General features: G+C 43.5%; 1 protein-coding gene across 2 annotated transcripts in view; it reads right to left on the bottom strand.

Annotated features, from left to right (window-relative positions):
- The window catches only part of LOC127656503 (tyrosine-protein phosphatase non-receptor type 6-like), a 51,892-nt gene that overhangs the window by 12,798 nt on the left and 17,992 nt on the right, over positions 1-21,102 (bottom strand). For both annotated transcript variants that reach the window (XM_052144883.1, XM_052144882.1), the window contains 3 exons: positions 15,004-15,184; positions 951-1,067; positions 175-306 (listed from right to left, as the gene is read on the bottom strand). In XM_052144883.1, the coding sequence (XP_052000843.1) occupies positions 175-306; positions 951-1,067; positions 15,004-15,184 (430 nt within the window). The remainder of the gene's footprint in view (positions 1-174; positions 307-950; positions 1,068-15,003; positions 15,185-21,102) is intronic.

Genomic DNA, 21,102 nt, shown 5'->3' with positions numbered 1-21,102 from the left:
ATTGTATGAAATATAGATTGTTATTTCTATTTTTGTTATGTGTTATAAATGAATGCTGCACAATTTCAAACTGCATTTTCGAAATCAATCCCACAATGAGCACATACAATGTAGTTTTGATTCCAATGCATGAAGAACTTGGTTCATCCAAAGAACCTTTAACATGCCACTTACATCAAACTCTTCCCAGAAGCCAGCTTTGAGCTTTTTATTAGCCCCACCCATGTTCTCTCTCTCTGAGGTCTGATTGAGCTGCTTTACTCTGCTCTCAATATCAGCTGCATTCAACCTTGTGGAGTAATATGGCTGTGGAAAAGAGAGGTGGGTAGACATCAAAAGACATAGAGAGAGAAGACAAGACATGAACACAGATAGACAGCAGAAGGTAGGAGAGAGACAGACAGAGAGGGCGTGATTAATCACATCATGGGGTTCTGTGGGTTTTTCCCACAGCTGTTTGTGAAGTGCCATTATGTCAGAAAGCATAAAAAACTAATTTTACAGATTTTTTCCACTCCAATCTGTTTATGTAAGCAGAACAAATGTTTTATATTAAATTAAATGCCAGTCAGCATTTAACCACTGAGCAAGTGACAGTTCAGTTAACTGGTCCAAAGCGCCCTCATATTGGCCACAGGCCATTGGACCAATCTTATTGTTGAGCCCTGTATATTTTTGGTCTTGTTGTAAAATGGTTTTAATCAAAACCACTGACCAAAAATCTCAATGTGTATAAGATACCATCTGTACATCACAGTGGTTAGCACCCTCTAACTGGCCCTCTAATTTATCCAGTGTGACCAAAGCTAAAACTTCTACCAATACCAGAAGCTGATTAGTACCAGAAGCTGATTAGTTGATGTTTTTGTGGCATGACATTTTGTGCTATATGTGTAACATTTAAGAGACAGTCATCACTTAAACACATGTTGGGACCAGATATTTTTTACCTGTTTGAGGTAAACCATTGTGCCAGATAACTCCTCGATACCAGTGCGTTTGAAATGCTCCACAAGGTCTGTCAGATTGTCAAAAATTTCTTTACCACCAATTGTGTAGCGGTCATTCTGAAAGTGAATAAACATAAATTGAGTTCAGAGGGATTCCTACCTACTTACCACCTCTTTGGGCAATTTCCAGTTCAGTATAGCACCTTCACTCTCACATATTAAGAACACACAAACAATTGTTCAGATTTTACATTCACTTTACCACCTCACAACATTTCTTTTAAATGAAACACTATGACTGTATATACAGTACTGTGCAAAAGATTTAATGACTTAAGAGGTGTCACAAAAATATTTGTCTTAAAATGGTTATTTATATCTTCACCTTTAGTGTGTCAATAGGAAAAATACAATTTAGACTCCCAAACATTCCTTCTGCGAATAAAATGAAGAACAGAGAGCCCTGCAACAGATGGCATGACCACCACAGAGCCCCCGCTGAACATCGAGTCAGTCTGTAATTACATGAAAAGATAGAAGCAACTGAGATGGCCTAAATAGATGGAAGAACTGTGGTGAATTCTCAAAGAAGCTTGGAACATCCTATCTGCCATCAACCAAGAAAAACTGTGTCCAGGTGTACCTAGAAGAATTGGTGCTGATTTCAAGGCAAAGGTGGTCACACCAAATACACACCTTGTTTTTTTGTGTGTTTACTGGACTTTGTATTATGTTATTGATCAATTTAAAACTATTTATGGCATTATTTCTGAAAACATCCTAACTATGCAACATTTTTCACAAGTGCCTAAAAATTGGCACAGTAATGTATAACTTGGGGCTGCACGATTATAGCAAAAATCATAATTGTCGATTATTGCTCTTGATATTGTAATTGCGATTATGAATGTCAATTCAAATATTAAAATCCTGTGACTTCACAAAGTAAGCAACCGTGTGATTCAGAGTAGCAGATTTCAATGGTGGATATGAGCTGCACTCCAGTTTCTTTTAAGTATCTTTTAAGCATTATTTTGCACTGTAATTTATATTGTAAAACTGATTGTAAATTGACATCTATTGTATAGAATAAATTGAATTATTGCTAAATTACTGCTTAAATTATTAGTCCATGTACAGTAAATAATATGGCATATTCAATATTCAAACTTATTAACAGCTGATTTAAATCGACCAAGCTACTGCATTCAGTAAGAGACAGGCGAGCATTCATCCCGTTAGATCTTCAATGGAGATCTCGTTCATCTGAGATTGTTAAGTCTTAAATGTTAAATCTACCAATACAGCTGTGTGGCAAATGGGTCTTATTAGAGCAGGCGTGATAACAATGACGGTGATTCCTGAAAAATGCTATTCATGCAATATTCTATATGTTGGCTACACCTCCAAAACACACTTAGAACAGTTAAGCTGAATTCTTTTACTGATATTTTGTAAAAATCAAATTCACATTGGCCTACTTATTAACATGACAAAACAAAACTGTAATTACACATTTTAATAAATTGTACACAGAAATCGAACAACGCGACAAATTCTCCCATTACAATGACGGCTGTCACTGCAGGTTTACACTGTTTGAGACCTGCATTTCGCTGATGACGCTCCGCTCAATGTTCTGCACTCTCACGAATGCTCTCACACGAAGGACTAATTTAAGCAGCTCTGATTGTCCATTGCCATTTCATTGCTCAGCGGACATGTTAGTGATTGGTTACAATACTCAACCACTACAAAAACACTTATAATCATGATTTGTTTTTCAATTAATTGTGCAGCTCTAGTATAACTGAAAGTAATACTGAATTGTGAAGTAGATGGTAGTATGATTACTCATGATTGCTTTCCTGTCTGCCTCTACTGTCCCCTAAATAAAAAAGGCCAAGAAAGCCCCAAAAATAAATATGTACTTGACTGCATCTTTCATTAAAACTTCAAATAATAATAAAAAAAAGGGAAAGAAAACGTTCTGTGTGTCTTTGAATCAGATTAACAGAAGCTGCCCATTGGTTAGGGCTTACAACTTCTTAAAATTGAAATAGAGTTAACTTAGGCTGGTTTAAAAGTTTTAGGCCTTAACCGCATTGTTTTGTTCTCTGAGCTGATTACAACCTTCTCACAGAACGGAGTTTGTTCTGTTAATCTGCTCACAGGGTAAGACAATGCAGTGATGGTGTTTTTCTAGGTAGAGCGCTTTGAACCTCTGGTAAAGCACACACATGCACATACTTACAAATGGAATATATAAAACAATAGAGCAGCAGTTTTGCCTGAAACCTTGGTCATAATCTTCCTCTCACATTTTCACAGCAAAACAATAGAACTATTTAGAGCCCACAAGGCTCTGAGTCCTGAGTGGAGCATAGCCATCCACACACACTCATGACTCAAGTCCAGTTGAGTTTTTCAGGTATGTGCAAACCTCAAATGTTGATTTGTGTAGATTTAAAAGTCATACTGTCTGCATGTGTATATATGTGTATACATTTCATACAACTATTATAAAACTATTTATTTTTTTGGGCCGTTTACAAAAATCTTCAAATGGCTTTTCTTAATCACATTTTCAAACAATTTCACTTACAGGTGCAGTCATTTTTTTATTTCTGTTGCACTGCCGATATGGGAGTCCTCTTGGACTTATATTCACACTTAGCTGTGTGGATGCAGCTTCATGGAAAAGCAATAGTTTCCGGTAACCAATGCCAATGTAGAAATAAACCATTCACAGACAGCCATGATTCATTTCGGAAGTTTTTTTCTTATTCTTTCATAGGGATTTCATAAAATTCAAAGTCATGAACAATATCATGACAAGGTGAATCCCGATATTGCAAACTTTGATTTGACAAAAAGACAAAAGGTACATGTCTGAACTTAATGTCTTTAATGAAGGAATAAACTATAATCACTTGAAGAACTGCGAATGACGTAATAAAAAAAGTGTATAAACAATATATTTACATTTTATTACAAATATATACAGATAAATGCAAATATATAAGAAGAGAGAAGGGAGACCGTCTTGATTTTGTCACTCACAGAGCATCATGGGAGTGAGTTCCCCTTTAGGAACATGTACTGTACAGTGCAATTCTTTACCATAAATTCATTAAACACTATTATTATTTTTTTTTAAATTAAGTTGAAATATCATGGACTGATAGCCTCACCAGAATTATGTACCATCAATTAACAACATTGGAGCTCATTGTAGATCTATTAAAGCCCTATTATGCGTTTTTGGATTTTACCTTTCCTTTAGAGTGTAATATAGCAGTTTGTGCATGTAAAAGGTCTGCAAAGTTAAAAAGCACAAAGTCCACGCAAAAGGGAATTATTCTCTCCAACAGACAAAGCTGCTCAAGAACTACAAGAAACGGGCTGTTTGTAGTCCAGACATTTCTTCCGTAAAGTATCTATGTAATACATTTGCATAATGCCATACCTAAGGGCAACTTTGGCCTGCCCTCAAACAAACGTAGTTATATAAGAGGCCAGGATGAGTTGGGTTAGCATTGTCGAGAAGCCACTTTTTTCTTCACTGTGAAAGCAAAACCTCTTTGTTTGGACTTCCAAAGGCAGATGAATTGAAGAATCAGTGGTTAAAATTTATTTTTACTGCTATTCTGTAATGTTTTGTCTGAAGCTTCTTGATTTCACCACTAGATGGAATAATTTCAACTCAGATTACTACTTTGTTAATTAGTTTCAATGCTCTCACCTGTGTTGAATCACTCCTAATGATAGACCCTATTTAAAGCCTCATTGCACTTTTGTTTTTGTTCAGTCCTGATGTTTTCCTTAGCTTTGCCATGCCAAACGATGGTCTGAGGTTTGTGAGTCTTCTATTTTGTTCTTGGATAACCAGTTTCTGTTACCTTTAATGTATTGTGGATGTCTGGATTCATCCTTTGCATTGCCTCTCAAGGAGAGATGTTTGAGTCACCCTGTGGCACGTTAACCTAAAGTGCTGCACAAGACTGTAATTAATGTTTTTCCCTCTGAAATAAAGAGCAAAGGATTCCTTATTCCTCTGCATTTAAGTTCCACCTTCCCCAGTGGTGGAGCGGTCTGCCTCTCGGACACGCACTCCACAGACCCGGGTTCGATCCTCAGCTGGATCATAACACTATTCCTCAGCAGTACAACCACAATCAATGCAGGAATTAAGATGATTACTCCTGAAAGATGGTGCAGTTCCCACTTTGTTGGGACAATCTGGTGTTTCAGGATCACAAACTGTAAGGATGCTTGATTATTTGTGGATGTATCTGCTACTGAGAATTTTGTGTAGCTACAGTGTATATCCAGTGCACAGCTGTAGGCCTCTGCTAATGTTATTGTGTCGAAATAGTTTTGCTAATCAGCTGCGGGTACACTTTTACCTACAATTGTATAGAATTAAGCAGATTGTTTGTCGTTTTTACTATCATGAATAGTGATCAAGTGTGGAGATGGATTTACTTTACAAATTCATTTTACATCTGCAATCCACGGTACAGCTCGGCTAACTTGCTATGTAACGTTATTGTTTGGCAAGGGTTTACTATTCAGCTGTGGGCCGGCTTTTAACTAAAACTATGTAACAAAATGGTTGATCTCAAGAGTCTTATATATTGATATAACTACAAGCTGTAATGTTACGGCCACTCTCCGTGGTAGTCCAGGGCTAACTTGCTCACCAACTCTCTAATACCCCTCGTAATGTCCAACCGGGAGTAAGCCTCTGCTCTCAGTTAATATCTTGGTTGAAAAAAGTTCGGGTGAAAAAAGTTCGGCTACACCCATTCAAGCAAAAGATGACTAGTTAGATGCACTACGTGTCTTTTACTTGAAGCTTTGTTAGGTTCACAATAATCAACAGTGTACTTGTAAGAACGCTACAAAATTAAAACTTACCACTGTGAAACGTCCTGCTCAAGTCATACTTGCAAAGGTGGTTCAGATCGATCAGCTTGTTCTTCCAAACTTTCATTATCGACTCAAACTTGTACGGCAAAAACCGATGCCACTTCTACCATATTTACAATAGTGTTTACAGCTGCTCGGGAAGCTTGAAACTCCGTTATGGTAAGGGGCGTTACATTTCCGACATACGATCCACGCGGCTGACCAATTACAACAGACTAGGCCAGCTGGCCAATCGGAGCAAATTTAGCTTTTTGGAAAGGGGATCTTTAAAGAGACAGGACCAAAATCAGAGAATTTGAGCCATAGGATGAAACTAGGTTCTCTTACGAGAGGTTCTCTCGTATTGCGTAAGCTAGCTTACGCTACGGGAAAGATTCATCTTTTCTGAGATATTGAAGCCAAAAAATTATCCTTAATTTTTGTATCCATTGTCAACGCAGTGCGGCAGCTGCAGACCTTGAGCGGGCTAGCTAGCGAGCTCATAGGTTGCTCTGCGGCAACTGCTGCAGCCTATAGACGAGCTTGGGCGAACTCGCATCCAATGAGAGGCGTCCGCGCTCACTGCAACAAAGCCCGCCAAAATGGGCGTGACTAGAGTGCATATAAGCGTAGTTCAGTAGGCTGGAACCCTGATTTTCATCTCTTCAGTGAAGCTCTTCGCATCTCTGAACTGGAAGCCGCGTCGCCGTTCGAGGGGCATCAAGCAAGCGTGGACAGCTTCGAAGAAGCCGGCCGTCTTCGCCACCTTCAGCCGTCCTGCGAGCTACGCCATCCGGCGACGTATCCTTTTAAAGCAAGCTAGTTCTTATGAACTTCACAAAAAGTACTGGCGTCTTTTTAAAGATGCCTCGCTCCACTTGCGCCTCATGCAGCGCCCCTCTCAGCACCGGAGACCGCCACGTCATCTGCGCTCTCTGCCTGGGACTGGGGCATGCAGAGCTCCCCTCGCTGAAGGCGGATCGCGATCTCTGCGAGGAGCTTCCGATGTCGACCCTGCGGGCTCGACTTCGAGCGCTCAGGACCGAAGCCGCGCGCGCCTTCCATTCAGCAGCGCAGTAAAAGCGCCGCTCTCAAAGGCTGCGGAACCAGTGGTAGAAGCGATTGCCTCGCCGGAGCCTCTCCCTCGAGCATCGCCTTCACCCTCCCGCCCACTCGGGACGCGCAGTTGCCGCCCGGCGGCTGCTCTGCTGCCATCTCGGACCGAAGCGGAGGATAAGGACTGTTCCATCATGGCTCGGACAGCGAGGTGGTCAGGCTCACACGCCTCCTCCTCGGCCCAGGAATCCAGCAGGACCAGCGCCCGAGTCGAAGGGGAACTAGCGCCTCCTCACACAGGTTGTCGACCGCCTCGGGCTCAGTGGTCACCGCCCCTGAACAGGCTCCCAACAGACTCCACGCCGCACCTTTGCCCGCCCTCTGCGAGATGGCGGTCTAAGCTGGTGCTCCCGTCTAAGGCCTGCAGAACTACTTCCGCCTGTGTTGGCCGCGCCTATACCGCCGCCGGCCAAGCGCATCTGCTCTGCATTCCATGGCCGTCTTACAGACAGAGGCTGTTTCAGATCTGACTAGCCGACTTGGGAGAAGCTGAGCGCACTACGCGCGCTCTCTCTGTCCGGTCTCTTCGGTTCCGCGGTGAGTGGCATTGTTGACCGTTTCGAAGCCCAAGCCATGAATCTCTTTCTGCCTCGTCGCGCTAAGCTCCTCTGCAGGCCGCCCACGTGACCAGCCTCCTGCACGAGCCTCTTCACAGCGCCCAGCTCAACAAGCCAGACTTCTCAGCGTCGACAGGGCGGCCGCCCTCGATCAGCGCTCAGACAGCCTCCCCCTGCGGGCCTCGGCCTAAGATTGTACTGAAACCTGAGCAACCGAAGTCCTCCTAGCGTTGTTGAGAAAGCGGCGGCTCAGTCCGCCACGGCGGACCACCGTCAAAGCTTAGCCCCCTGTCAGTCCCCTTCTCTCAGGCTACTGCAGTGGTGGATTCAGCAGCCAACAAGCCGGTGATACTACCCGTTTGCCTGCACTCAAGCGCCAGTTTTCACAGCGACCCAAAGAAATCTTGTAAAGAGTAAACATGCCTTATGTGTAGAAATTGTGCCCACAATCCAGTGCTCACCCCTACACACAAGCATTACACATCCCGTGTCCCTATCAGAGCACACTCACATAAGCGGTTACGACCGGCTCGAGTGTTAGAGTTAATAAATGCGCCCACGAGCCCGTCGTGCATCCCTCCTCTGCCCGCTCTGTCACACGGCCAGCTGTATGTAAGTCCCGTACGCCCCTGTCAGTCCCCTTCTCTCAGGCTACTGCAGTGGTGGATTCAGCAGCCAACAAGCCGGTGATATTACCCGCTTGCCTGCACTCAAGCGCCGTTTCCACGGCGACCCAAAATAAAGCCTTATGTGTAGAAAATGTGCCCACGATTCAGTGCTCACCCCTACACACAAGCATTACACGTCCGATGTCCCTATCAAAGCACACTCACATAAAGCGGTTACGACCCGCTCGAGTGTTAGGGTTAATAACGCACCCACGAATCCGTCGCGGCGCCCATTCTCTGGCCGCTCTGTCACACGACCAGCCTTATGTGTAGAAAATGTGCCCACAATCTAGTGTTCAGCTCTACACACAAGCATTACACGTTCCGTGTCCCCATCAGAGCACACTCAAAAGCGATTACGAACCTCTCGAGTGTTAGAGTCAATAAATGCGCTCACGAATACGTGCGCACGCCCATTCTCTGTCTCTGTCACACGGCCAGCAAACACTTCTCTGTATGTAAGTCCCGTGCCCGTGGCTATGCTTGCGCATCACTTAACAGACGTGACTCTTTCCCCATTCACCTCAATCGGGAAGTCACTCACAGAACAGCCTGTCCATGCTGTCTGCGAGCAGTCCAGCATAAGCACAGTAAGCGGCTCACACATTCTGTTAAGCGGCTGTGTCGCGGCAATCAGAGCGATTTGGCCATTCACCCTCTAACATTACGCTTCAAAGCGTGGGAAGATATTCCAGGGATATCCGAATGGGTGTTAAGCACAATAAAACAGGGCTATTTGCTACAGTTCGATCGCCGTCCTCCTTGCTTCGGAGCGGCTCGAAACTACTTTGAACACGGAAGCAGCGTGCATGCTTCGTTCAGAAATAGCAAACCTTCTGTGCAAAAGGGCCATAGAGAGAGTGCCGCCTCCCCTGAGCGAGTCGGGGTTTTACAGCCGTTATTTTCTTGTCCCCAAGAAAGGCGGCGACCTCAGACCAATATTAGATCTCAGGGTTTTGAACAAAGCGCTTGCAAAAGACCGTTCAAAATGCTTACAACCAGCAAACTCCTCGGCGCATGATGCGCCAGGGGACTGGTTTATTTCTCTCGATTTGAAAAATGCATACTTTCAGATTCAGATAAATCCCGTCACAGGCCATTCTTGAGATTCAGCCGGCGGCCAGGTTTATCAATACACCGTCCTTCCGTTCAGCCTGTCCTTAGCACCCGTACTTTCACGAAGTGCATGGGCCTGGCGCTCGCACCCCTCGTGAGTCAGGGTTTGCGAATTCTGAACTATTTGGACGATTGGCTGATTTTGGCACAATCACATACGGAGCTTCTGTCTCACAGGACAGTTCTCCTCAGTCATCTGAACAGTTTGGGCCTTGCAGTCAATTGGACCAAGAGCTCACTACAGCCCAGTCAGGCAATTTCCTTCCTTGGAATAGAACTAGACTCAGTGGCAATGGCGGCTCGCTTATCTACACAGCGCGCCATGTGCAGCGACTAGCAGCGTCATTTCAGATGAACAGCCTCACACCTCTGAAGAAATTTCAGAGAGTGCTAGGCTACATGGCCTCAGCCGCAGCAGTACTTCAGCTGGGTTTACTGCACATCGCCCGCTTCAGCATTGGCTAAACACCCGGCGTCTCGCCGGGCTTGGGCCACAGGCCGCCAGCCCATCAAGGTGACTCAGACCTGTATTTCAGCTCTGCAGCCCTGGACAGTGGCCGAATGGTATCAGCGGGGAGTGACAATGGGAGCTGTATCTCGCCGAAAAGTCATCTCGACAGGCGGCGTCCAACACGGGTTGGAGCGCGGTCTCGCGAGGGCTCTCCGGTTTTCGGCCTATGGTCAGTTCAGGAAAAGCTCCTTCACATAAATTGTCTGGAAATGATAGCGGTCGATGCGCGCTCGTGCGCTTTCTCCCGGTCATTCAGGGTCACCACGTCCTGGTCCGTTCGGACAACAGATCTGTGGTATCCTACCTAAACCGTCAGGGCGGTGTCAGATCCAGGAACCTCTTCCATCTGACGAAGCGCATACTGAGTTGGTCCCAGTGCCACCTGCGCTCGCTGAGGGCGACGCGCGTGCCAGGCCACCTGAGCGGCGGCCCGGACAGACTGTCCAGAGACAATATTCCCCCAGGGGAATGGTCCCTGCACGCTCAAACAGTCCAGGCGTTATGGCACCTATTCGGCAGAGCGGAGATAGACCTCTTTGCGTACAAAGAGAACTCTCACTGCCCAATATTTTTCTCAAAGCGAGGGCCAGCTGGCCCAGGACTGGCCCAGGCGCCCGGCTTGCGCCTTCCCTCCCGTCTCGCTATTGCCACAGGTAATGCAGAGGATCAGGAAGCAGCGTCACTCGGTGCTCCTCATAGCCCCGCGTTGGGAGAATCAGACATGGTTCCCGGAGCTTACGCAGCTGTCACTGACAGCGCCGTGGCCCATCCCAGTGAGAGCAGATTTCCTCTCTCAAGCTCGCGGCACAATTTGGCATCCCCACCCAGAGCTGGGCTGCATGCGTGGGTGATCAACGACTACCCGTCGCTCTGCCAGAAGGAGTAATAAACACCATCATACGCGCTAGAGCCCCTTCCACGAGAAGACTCTATGCGTCAAAATGGTCTGTGTTCTCAAAATGGTGCACCGACCGAGACCTGGACCCGCGGACATGTGGGGTGTCAGTCAGCTGCTCGTATTTCTACAAGAGCTGCTGGATAAGGGCAGAACCCCATCCACGCTCAAAGTGTATGTGGCGGCCGTTGCGGCGTTCGCTGAACCCCTGCACGGCCAGTCATGGGGTAAAACGAGCTGGTCATCCGCTTCCTCAGGGGAGCTAGAAGGATGAACCCCCGCGCCCCCATCGGTTCCTATCTGGGATCTTTCTATAGTTCTCGAAACTATGAAAGCCCCCCTTTCGAACCACTTCAATCCGTGGATTTGAAATACCTTTCACTCAAAACCGTTTTTCTGACTGCCCTGTCATCAGTCAAGCGTGTGGGAGACCTTCACGCGCTGTCTGTCAGCGCTGCGTGTCTTGAGTTTGGACCAAGTGACTCCAAGGTCATTTTAAAGCCTAGACACGGCTATGTTCCCAAGGTGATCGGTACTCCTTTCAGAGCACAGGTCATTTCCCTATCGGCGCTGCCAGCTTCCGTTAGCGAACGCGACGCCAATCTCCTTTGCCCGGTCAGAGCACTGAGATTGTATACTGCGCGCTCCGCCGCTTTCAGACGCTCTGAGCAGCTTTTCGTTTCGTTCGGAGGGCACACCAAAGGTCTCGCGCCTCGAAACAGACACTATCTAGATGGATAGTGGACGCTATTGCTGCTGCATACGCGTCAAAAGACCTGCCATGCCCGTTGGGCATTAGGGCTCACTCCACTAGAGGCATGGCATCCTCGTGGGCATGGTCCAGCGGGATTTCCATTCACGACATATGTGTGGCAGCGGGATGGACTTCCCCTCCACCTTTGTCAGATTTTACAAAATGGAAGTGCCCGCTCTGCAGGCAAAACTACTAGCGGTTTAATACGCTACAGCTCCCTGGTGAGCTGCACTGATGGGACACATTCCACACAGAACGGCACCGCCGCTCTGTCGTTCCCTTCCCACTATGTGCTTATGTATTACACAATCAATGACCCGCATTCTTGCCGGCCAAATATTATTTCCCCACTCATAAGGGCTCCCACGGGTCCCCCTTAATTCCCTGGGGCTCATACAGTGGATGCTTGGCGCGCACGGCGTTGACAATGGGTTCCGTAGGCGTAAGCTAGCTTACGCATACTGAGAGAACCTCTCGTAAGAGAACGTATCGGTTACCTAACGTAACCTCGGTTCTCTCTAGATGAGGGAACGAGTATTGCGTAGCCGGCCGTGCTTCGCATCACGAGCGACTTTTCGCTTCAGTCAATGAAAACCAGGGTTCCAGCCTACGAACTACGCTTATATGCACTCTAGTCACGCCCATTTTGGCGGGCTTTGTTGCAGTGAGCGCGGGACGCCTCTCATTGGATGCGAGTTCAGCCCAAGCTCGATCTATAGGCTGCAGCAGTTGCCGCAGAGCAACCTATGAGCTCGCTAGCTAGCCCGCTCAAGGTCTGCAGCTGCCGCACTGCGTTGACAATGGATACAAAAATTAAGGATAATTTTTTGGCTTCAATATCTCAGAAAAGATTAATCTTTCCCGTAGCGTAAGCTAGCTTACGCAATACTCATTCCCTCATCTAGAGAGAACCGAGGTTACGTTAGGTAACCGATACGTTTAGCAGAAATGTACAGTACGAGAAAAATAATGTGGTTTTTGAACAAAGCATGTAAACCTATTAAAGTAGACCCCCAAAATAAAATCATTTTGGGGGGGCTCAAATTAGCATAATATGGGCTCTCTTATAAATTATCATTAAAAATCAATTGGCCAATGGAAAATAATTTATGAGATTTTTACTTCTGGAACCAGACTGTTGCGCTCTATAACTGAGGGGTTACTGAGATAAAGTGAGTAGTATTTGGCTGGTCATGTGATCTCAACATTGCAGCCCTCATAAGCCAGCCCAGCTCCATGTAAATTAAAACCGCATTTGTTAGGCTACTGATCTGACTAGAGAGTCTTTATCTCATGTGAGTGTTCATCATTTAAAAAATATTTTTCAAAAGTACCATTCATTTCGTCAGATGGCAAGTTTCAGTGCTTCGATTAAATTTCAACTGCATCTGGGAAAAACAGCATGCCGTTTTTTTTCACACCTTATTTGTCTTGTCTGACTTTATTGCGCCTTACTATCATGCAGTAACACACTGACATATTGACTGGTGGCCATAAATTTGGAATAAATGTAAAAATGTTTTACATTGTAAAAAATGTGCTCCTATGAAAATAAATTGTTACTTTTTTCACCAAAGTTCAACTGATCACAATGTATAGTCAGGACTTTAATAAAATGAAAATGTACAATTACAATTTGAAAAATAAATTTCAAAATGTCTTAAACTAATTCAGAGTTCTCATTAAAGAATCTTCCATGTGCAACAATGACAGTTTTGTAGATCCTTGGCATTCTAGCTGTTAGTTTGCCCAGATATTCAGGTGACATTTCACCCCACACTTCCTGTAGCACTTGCCATAGATGTGGCTGTCTTGTCGGACATTCTCACACACCTTACAGTCTAGCTGATCTCACAAAAGCTCAATGGGGTTAAGATCCATAACACTCTTTTCAAGTGATCTGAGTCCAATGTCTGTGTTTATTTGCCCACTCTAACCTTTTCTCTTTTTTTTCTGTTTCAAAAGTGGCTTTTTCTTTTCAATTCGTCCCATAAGGCCTGTAACCCTGAGTCTTCTCTTTACTATTGTACATGAAACTGGTGTTGAGCGAGTAGAATTCAATAAAGCTGTCAGCTGAGGACATGTGAGGCATCTACGCATTTCTCAAACTAGAGACTCAAAAATACTTATCCTCTTGTTTAGCTGTACATCTGGCCTTCCACATCTCTTTCTGTCCTTGTTAGAGACAGTTTTCCTTTGTCTTTGAAGACTGTAGAGTACACCTTTTGTATGAAATAATTTTTTTTTTTGTCAACTTCAAGCATTGTATAGCCTTCATTCCTCAAAACAATGATTGACTGGTGAGTTTCTAGAGAAAGCGGTTTCTTTTTTGCAATTTTTTTTTTTACCTAATATTGACTTTTAAGACATGCCAGTCTATTGCATACTGTGGCAACTCAAAAACAAACACAAAGGCAATGTTCAGCAAAAACCTTCATGTAACAAACCAAATAGCTTTCAACAGTGTTTGATATAATGGCAAGTGATTTTCTAGTACCAAATTAGCAATTTAGCATGATTACTCAAGGATAAGGTGTTGGAGTGATGACAGCTGGAAATGGGGCCTGTCTAGATTTGATCAAAAATTACTTTTCAAATAGTGGTGCTGTTTTTTACATCAGTAATGTCCTGACTATAATTTGTGATCAGTTGAATGCCACTTTGGTGAAATAAAATACCAATTTCCTTCCGAAACATCAAAATCTGTACAATATTCCAAACTGTACAATATTCCAAACTTTTGGCCGCCAGTGTATGTCGTCATGGAACAGAGACCCTCACCTCCAAATTCGAACACAATTAATGTAGTGGTGTCTCGTTGCTTCTAATTCTTCTGCCACCTTTTGAAGTCAGTCTAACTACAACCAGTATTTGAAACACGAGCAGACGGTCTTCTTTTTGAATGTTTACTTTTTAAATTACATATACGCACGGTCAAAAAACTGTGTCGCTTCCACCATCTCTAACTTCAAACTAAACTAACTACATCCCATAATTACGCTATGACAAGTACTATCTGATTGGAAGCTCAAATACTGAAATGTTATTACTGAAATGTTATACCTAAACATTACTAAATTATGCATTTTAAACCAATACATTTCCAATTAATTTTCATGAAATGTTTCCCTTTTTTACCACTTAACTGTTTTTAAATTATTACTTCAAATGAACTAGTTTTTATTTGGCTCTTACAATTAGTCACAGAAGATGCATTAAAACGACCAGGTGTAAACAGCGATGTGTCTCACCTGACCACATGTGATCGGATCACCCGAAACGCATCGTAACACCAGGTGGAAACGGGGCCTAGGTGACCTATGGATAAATTAATCTCTTCAATGTTTAATAGGTTTCATATTTAACTGAGTCACCAGAGTATGTCAAAGTAGGGCTGTGTAACACGTTGTTGTCAGACACTTGCTTTTAACACTATATGGCAGCAGTTTGTTTTGCACATTTGGATTGTAAAGATTCACAATCATACTGAATGTGTATGAGCTCAAACACACAAGCACTTACATTGCACATAACCTTGATGTGGGAGACCCTCCTGCCAGCACTGGTCTGTTCATCAGTGAGTGCAGAGAGCACAAAGTCTCCAGGTTTAGACAGCGATTCCCTCACCAGGAATGTTCCAGTCTCATTACGCTCACGGAGCAGATTCTCAGCGTTTGCCCCCGACAAGTGGCCATGATACCACCTGAAAACACACAGTTGATAGAATAAGAAAAACAGTTTTGCAACTGTGATGTTTATTTTAGGGATGGCATCGATCCGATACCTGGATCGGTATCGGGTCCAATACTGATATTTTTACCTGGATTGGGTATCGGTCCGACGAGCCCAATCCAAATCCAATAGGTCATCGACGTTACTGTCAAGCTCAAAGACCATAAATAACCTTCAAATCACCATTAAAGTAGTCCATATAACTTGTGCATGTTATTCAGGCTCTTACAGTCATTCAAAAGCTTTGTGAATTGCAAAAGGCTCTGTTTAATAATAAATATACAGTCAGCATGCACAGCTAAGTAGTCTCTGGCACTAAGCTTTACTGAACAAGCCCCGCTCTCCCAACACATACACACAAATTAATGCAGAGGCTCATGCCCACACAAACTATCTTGGATGTATATAATCAATAGTTCGGTCTGCCTATAAGATGCATTGAGAACAGCACCTAACAAGCATTTTGCCAAATGCTGAATGAGAAACACAGTGAACTAGCCTACAATTAAACACTCAAACAGAGACAACCTGGAGCGCTCAGAGCTGGACTTTCAAAATAAAAGCTGGAGTCAAATTAAAATTATTAAGAAATTTCAACTGAAATGTATTACCAATGTTTAATTAAAAATATTACTATTATTTATATAATAATAATTATTATTATTATTATAAATTACAATAAGAACAAATTGAGTTCCAAAAATGACTGTGTGACTGAAAAGTGGATTGATAAACTAATAAAGCTAAAAATAAATAAATAAATAATATACAGTATATATATAGAGAGAGAGAGAGAGAGATCTGAAACCATTTACAAGTCCAGATACAAGTTAAAATGTGTAAAGAGAACTGGCTTCTTTTCTACTTAAGACTTTCACTGGAATTATTTTTGTTTTTGCTGCTGCATCAAATCAAATCAAAATCAAAATCAAATCAAATCACTTTACTGTCACACTACCATGTACACAAGTGCAACAGTAGGTAAAATTCTTGTGTGCAGTTCCGAGCAACATAGCAGTCATGACAGTGACGAGACATATACCAATTACAGTAAACAACATACTTACACAACACTATTTACATATCAAATGTACACATACTTACACAACACAATAATTATATACAATGTACAGTAAACAATACACACAATATAGAATACACAATATACAATAAGTGGGAGTATATGAAATATATAAGTAGTTGAATTGAGGAGAATATGTTGACAGTCCAGTGTGAGATTATAGATGAATAAAGTGCAGTGCTAATTATTGATCCTGATAGATCAAGTGTTCAACAGGCTGACTGCTTGGGGGAAGAAGCTGTCATGTAGTCGGCTGGTGCGGGTCCTGATGCTGCGATACCACCTGCCTGATGGTAGCAGTGAGAACAGACCATGACTCGGGTGACTGGAGTCTCTGATGATCCTCCGAGCTTTTTGCACACACCGCCTGGTATATATGTCCTGGAGGGAGGGAAGCTCACCTCCGATGATGTTTCTGGCAGTTCGCACCACCCTTTGCAGGGCTTTGCAGTTGTGGGCGGTGCTATTGCCGTACCAGGCGGTGATGCAGCCAGTCAGGATGTTCTCTACAATACTAGTGTAGAACCATGTGAGGATGTGGTGGTTCATTCCAAACTTCCTCAGCCGTCTCAGGAAGAAGAGGCGCTGGTGATCCTTCTTCACAACGGCCTCAGTGTGGATGGACCATGTGAGTTCTTCATGATGTGGACACCGAGGAACTTGAAACTGCTGACTCTCTCCACCGGTGCTCCATTAATGGTGATGGGGCTGTGTACTCTGTCTTTTCTCCTGAAGTCCACTACAAGCTCCTTGGTTTTACTGACGTTGAGGGAGAGGTTGTGCTCTTGACACCAGCGTGTCAGAGTTTGCACCTCCTCTCTGTAGGCTCTTTCATTCAGACTAGTTAGCAATAAAGTTTAACTAATTAAGAAATACAACACTGGTATCGGATCGGGATCGGTATCTGCCGATGATGAGAGTAAAAGTATCGGAATCGGAAGAAAAAATGTTTTATTGTTCCATCCTTAGTTTAAAGTACTCTGTGTGTTGTTCTAGATGTTCTCATAATAGAAACTTCTAAAAGTAAAATGTGGAGTTGTTTATTCACACATGAGGTGAAAGATATTTCCTGTACTTTATAGTATACAGGGCAGACCTGGGCTGGTTATCACACATATCATGCATTTTTTTTCCAGGGTACGTTTATTTTTCAGCCACTTTCTGTACAGGTACAAACCTGACCAAAAATAAATAAGCACATACTTAAGAGCCTATGATTGGATCATTATTGATGTGATTAATATGTTTCAGCAGGCAACAATTCTTTTATCCCCCCTAACTGATGCAGTGTGTAGCTTTTCATTTCTTAAACAACCATGTCGGAATACGTATCATGGAAAAGATGCTTGTAAAGGGATTCAATGGAAAGTAGGAGGCGAGAACCGGCTTTACAATATAAATAATAGATTTAATGATCAACTTAAAAGACAACATAAACACACACATGACGGACATGTCCGCTAACGATCTCTCTCTCCAGCACGATACTCTGCAGTCGGCCTTTAAACCTCAGAGGCTTGATTAGCCTAATACGGGACCGGGTGTGTATGATCACGACCCGGCCCCGCCCTCCGCCCTGCCACAATGCTATTGTGTTTCAGAAGGGAAAATCATTGGCTTGCATCAAGCAAAGAAAACAACTGGAAATGGCTTAAGAACTGCCCAATGCATTATTAAAACCCGGAAGGAAAATGGTAAACCTTCAGATTCGCGGAAAAAATGTGGTAGGAGAAATCTTGAATGATCGTGATCAGAGATCACTAAAACGCTTGAAGAAGTCACATCGTAAAAAATCAACAGGAAAACTCACAGCTATGTTTAATAGTGAAAATAAGAGCATTTCCACACACACACAATGCGACGAGAACTTATAGGATTGGGACTAAACATCTGTGTGGCCACAAGAAAGCCACTTGTTAGTGAGTCTAATCGAAAAAAAAATTACTTCAGTTTGCTAGGGAGCATAAAGTTTGGAGTGTGGAGCAATGGAAAAGGGTCACGTGGTCTGATGAGTCCAGATTTACCCTATACCAAAGCGATGTGTGCGTCAGGGTAAGAAGGGAAGTGCATGAAGCGATGCACCCTTCATGCATAGTACCCACTGTACAAGCCTCTGGAGGCAGTTTTATTATCTGGGGTTGCTTCAATTGGTCAGGTCTAGGCTCAGCAACATTATGTGGCAATAAAATGAAGTCAGCTGACTACCTGAATGTACTTAATGATCAGGTTATCCCATCAATTGATTTTTTTCTTCCCTGTCGGCACAGGCATGTTCCAGGACGACAATGCCAAGATTCATCGGGCTCAAATTGTGAAAGAGTGGTTCTGAGAGCATGAGGAATATAATTAGGAGTTGTCCTAATTTGGAAGTGCTCTTTATCAACTGTAAGCTTTTCAACTCACTTTGGGACATTTCCTAATTTATTCTGGTGAGTGTTTATATTCCTCCACAAGTGTGTGTGTGTGAGTGCTGCACTGAATCACAGACATGGAACAATAATACCCGGACTCACGATTTTAACAAAGCCAACCTCACCCGTGAACTGCCAAAACACAAACAGCACATTACATGCCCCACCAGGGACAGAAATGTAATGGATCACTGTTACACATCATTAAAGGATGCAGTGGTGGTCAAGGCTCTGGGTTACTGACCAGAAGGTCAGGGGTTCATGCCCCAGCACCGCCAAGATGCCACTGTTGGGCCCTTGAGCAAGGCCCTTGACCCTATCTGCTCCAGGGGTGCCGTATCATGGCTGACCCTGCACTCTGACCCCAGATTAGCTGGGATATGTGGAAATTTCACTGTATATATGAAAAATGTATAATGTGTGACAATAATAAAGGCTTTCTTATATCACTCTGTCTCTAGAGCAGCTTTGTGACTTTCTGATCACTGTCTGGTTCATCTTCTTCTAACCTACAGGCAGAATCTGTGGTCATGAAGTCATTTGAGAGACTGGTTTTGGCCCACCTGAAGGACATCTCTGGACCCTTTCTAGATTCCCTTCAATTTGTTTATCGAGCAAACAGGTCTGTGGATGATGCAGTCAACATTGGATTGCCTCATATCTTGCAACATCTGGACAGACCAGCAAGGATCCTTTTTGTGGACTTCAGATCAGCATTCAACACCATCATCCCTGCTATTCTCCAGACAAAATTACACCAACTTTCTGTTCCCATGTCTATCTGTCAATGGATCATCAGCTTTCTGAATGACAGGCATCAGTTAGGAGTTAATTTCGATCAGCACTGGTGCCCTCAGGGATGTGTGCTCTCCCCACTACATTTCTCCTTGTATACCAAGGACTACACTGCCAAGGACCCCTCTGTCTGCATACAGAAGGGAGGTTGAATGGCTGGCTCACTGGTGCAGTCAAAACAACCTGAAGCTGAACATGCTCAAAACAGTGGAGATCATAGTGGACTTTAGGAGGAACACCCCAGCATCGACCCCACTCACCATTTTGGATAGCACTATGGCAGCAGTGGAGTCATTTAGGTTCCTGGGCACTACCATCTCACATGACCTGAAGTGGGAGACCCACATTGACTCCATTGTGGAATAGGCCCAGCAGAGTTTGTACTTCCTTTACCAGTTGAGGAAGTTTAACCTACTTCAGGCGCTGCTGATACAGTTCTACTCAGCAGTCATTGAGTCTGTCCTCTGCACTTCAATAACTGTCTGGTTTGGTTCAGCTGCAAAATCAGACATCAGAAGCCTACAAAGGACAGTTCGAACTGCTGAGTGGATTATTGGTTGCCCCCTGCCCTCCCTTCAATAACTGTAGGGTGAGGAAAAGGGCTGGAAAAATCACTCTGGACCACACTCACCCAGCCCACTACCTTTTTGAACTGTTGCCTTCTGGCTGGCACTACAGAGCACAGGAACAGTTTTTTCCGCTCAGGCCATCCACCTCATGAACAATTAAAACTGCCCCATTGAGCAATAATTATGTGCAATACACAGCTTAGTCTATTTATATGTATCCAACATATCCTACCTTTTCTGCCATACATTCCCTTGCATGTGCATATAACAGATTTGTATTTGCATTTGTACATACGTGTGTGTGTGTGTGTGTGTGTGTGTGTATACACACTTATTTTTGCTATTCGCTCATTATTTCATTAACATTTTTTTATTATCTCTGTCTTGTTGTATTGTTTGTGCACTGGAAGCTTCTGTCACCAAGACAAATTTTTTGTATGTGTAAGCATACTCATTCATTCAATCATTCATTATTACAAATTTGGATGAAATCTGATGCCTCTGACGCTCACAGCCCAAGCTAGGGTATTTAGAGGATGGCATTGCTTTAAAACAAAAACACTTAGATCCAACTTCAGATGCAGCACAAACCACAGCAGCCGTACAGTCAATACACATAAATTTTGTTTTAAAAACTATCTATATCTGCAGTGCACAGATGTTTGAATTTAATAACATTGTATTTCAGGATCATGAGGCAAAGTATGATGGTCTTCAAGCACATGCATGCTAAAATGAGAGCTAACAATTAGATTTAGTTCTCAATTTCTACATTTCAGCTTCCTGTACTGCGGTCGGAAACTTTTCTGATGACAAGATACCTTGACACGAGCATATGGTGTATTTTTAGCTTGTCCTTCCTTCTCTCTTTTCTTGAGAAAATAAAGCTTGCTAAATCACCCTTCTGAGGGTTCTTCCGTGATTGCTCTTTGACAACAACCGCCAATGAATTGTTGAATACAATATAATATTTATTCAACTCCTGAATATTAAACTGAGCGATAAAAGAGTAATTCAAGTATAATTATATTAT

Source organism: Xyrauchen texanus, chromosome 15, assembly GCF_025860055.1.
Source record: "Xyrauchen texanus isolate HMW12.3.18 chromosome 15, RBS_HiC_50CHRs, whole genome shotgun sequence".
Classification (NCBI taxonomy): Eukaryota; Metazoa; Chordata; class Actinopteri; order Cypriniformes; family Catostomidae; genus Xyrauchen; species Xyrauchen texanus.
The sequence above is the reverse complement of the archived record's forward strand: the minus strand, read 5'-3'. Positions and strand labels throughout refer to the sequence as shown.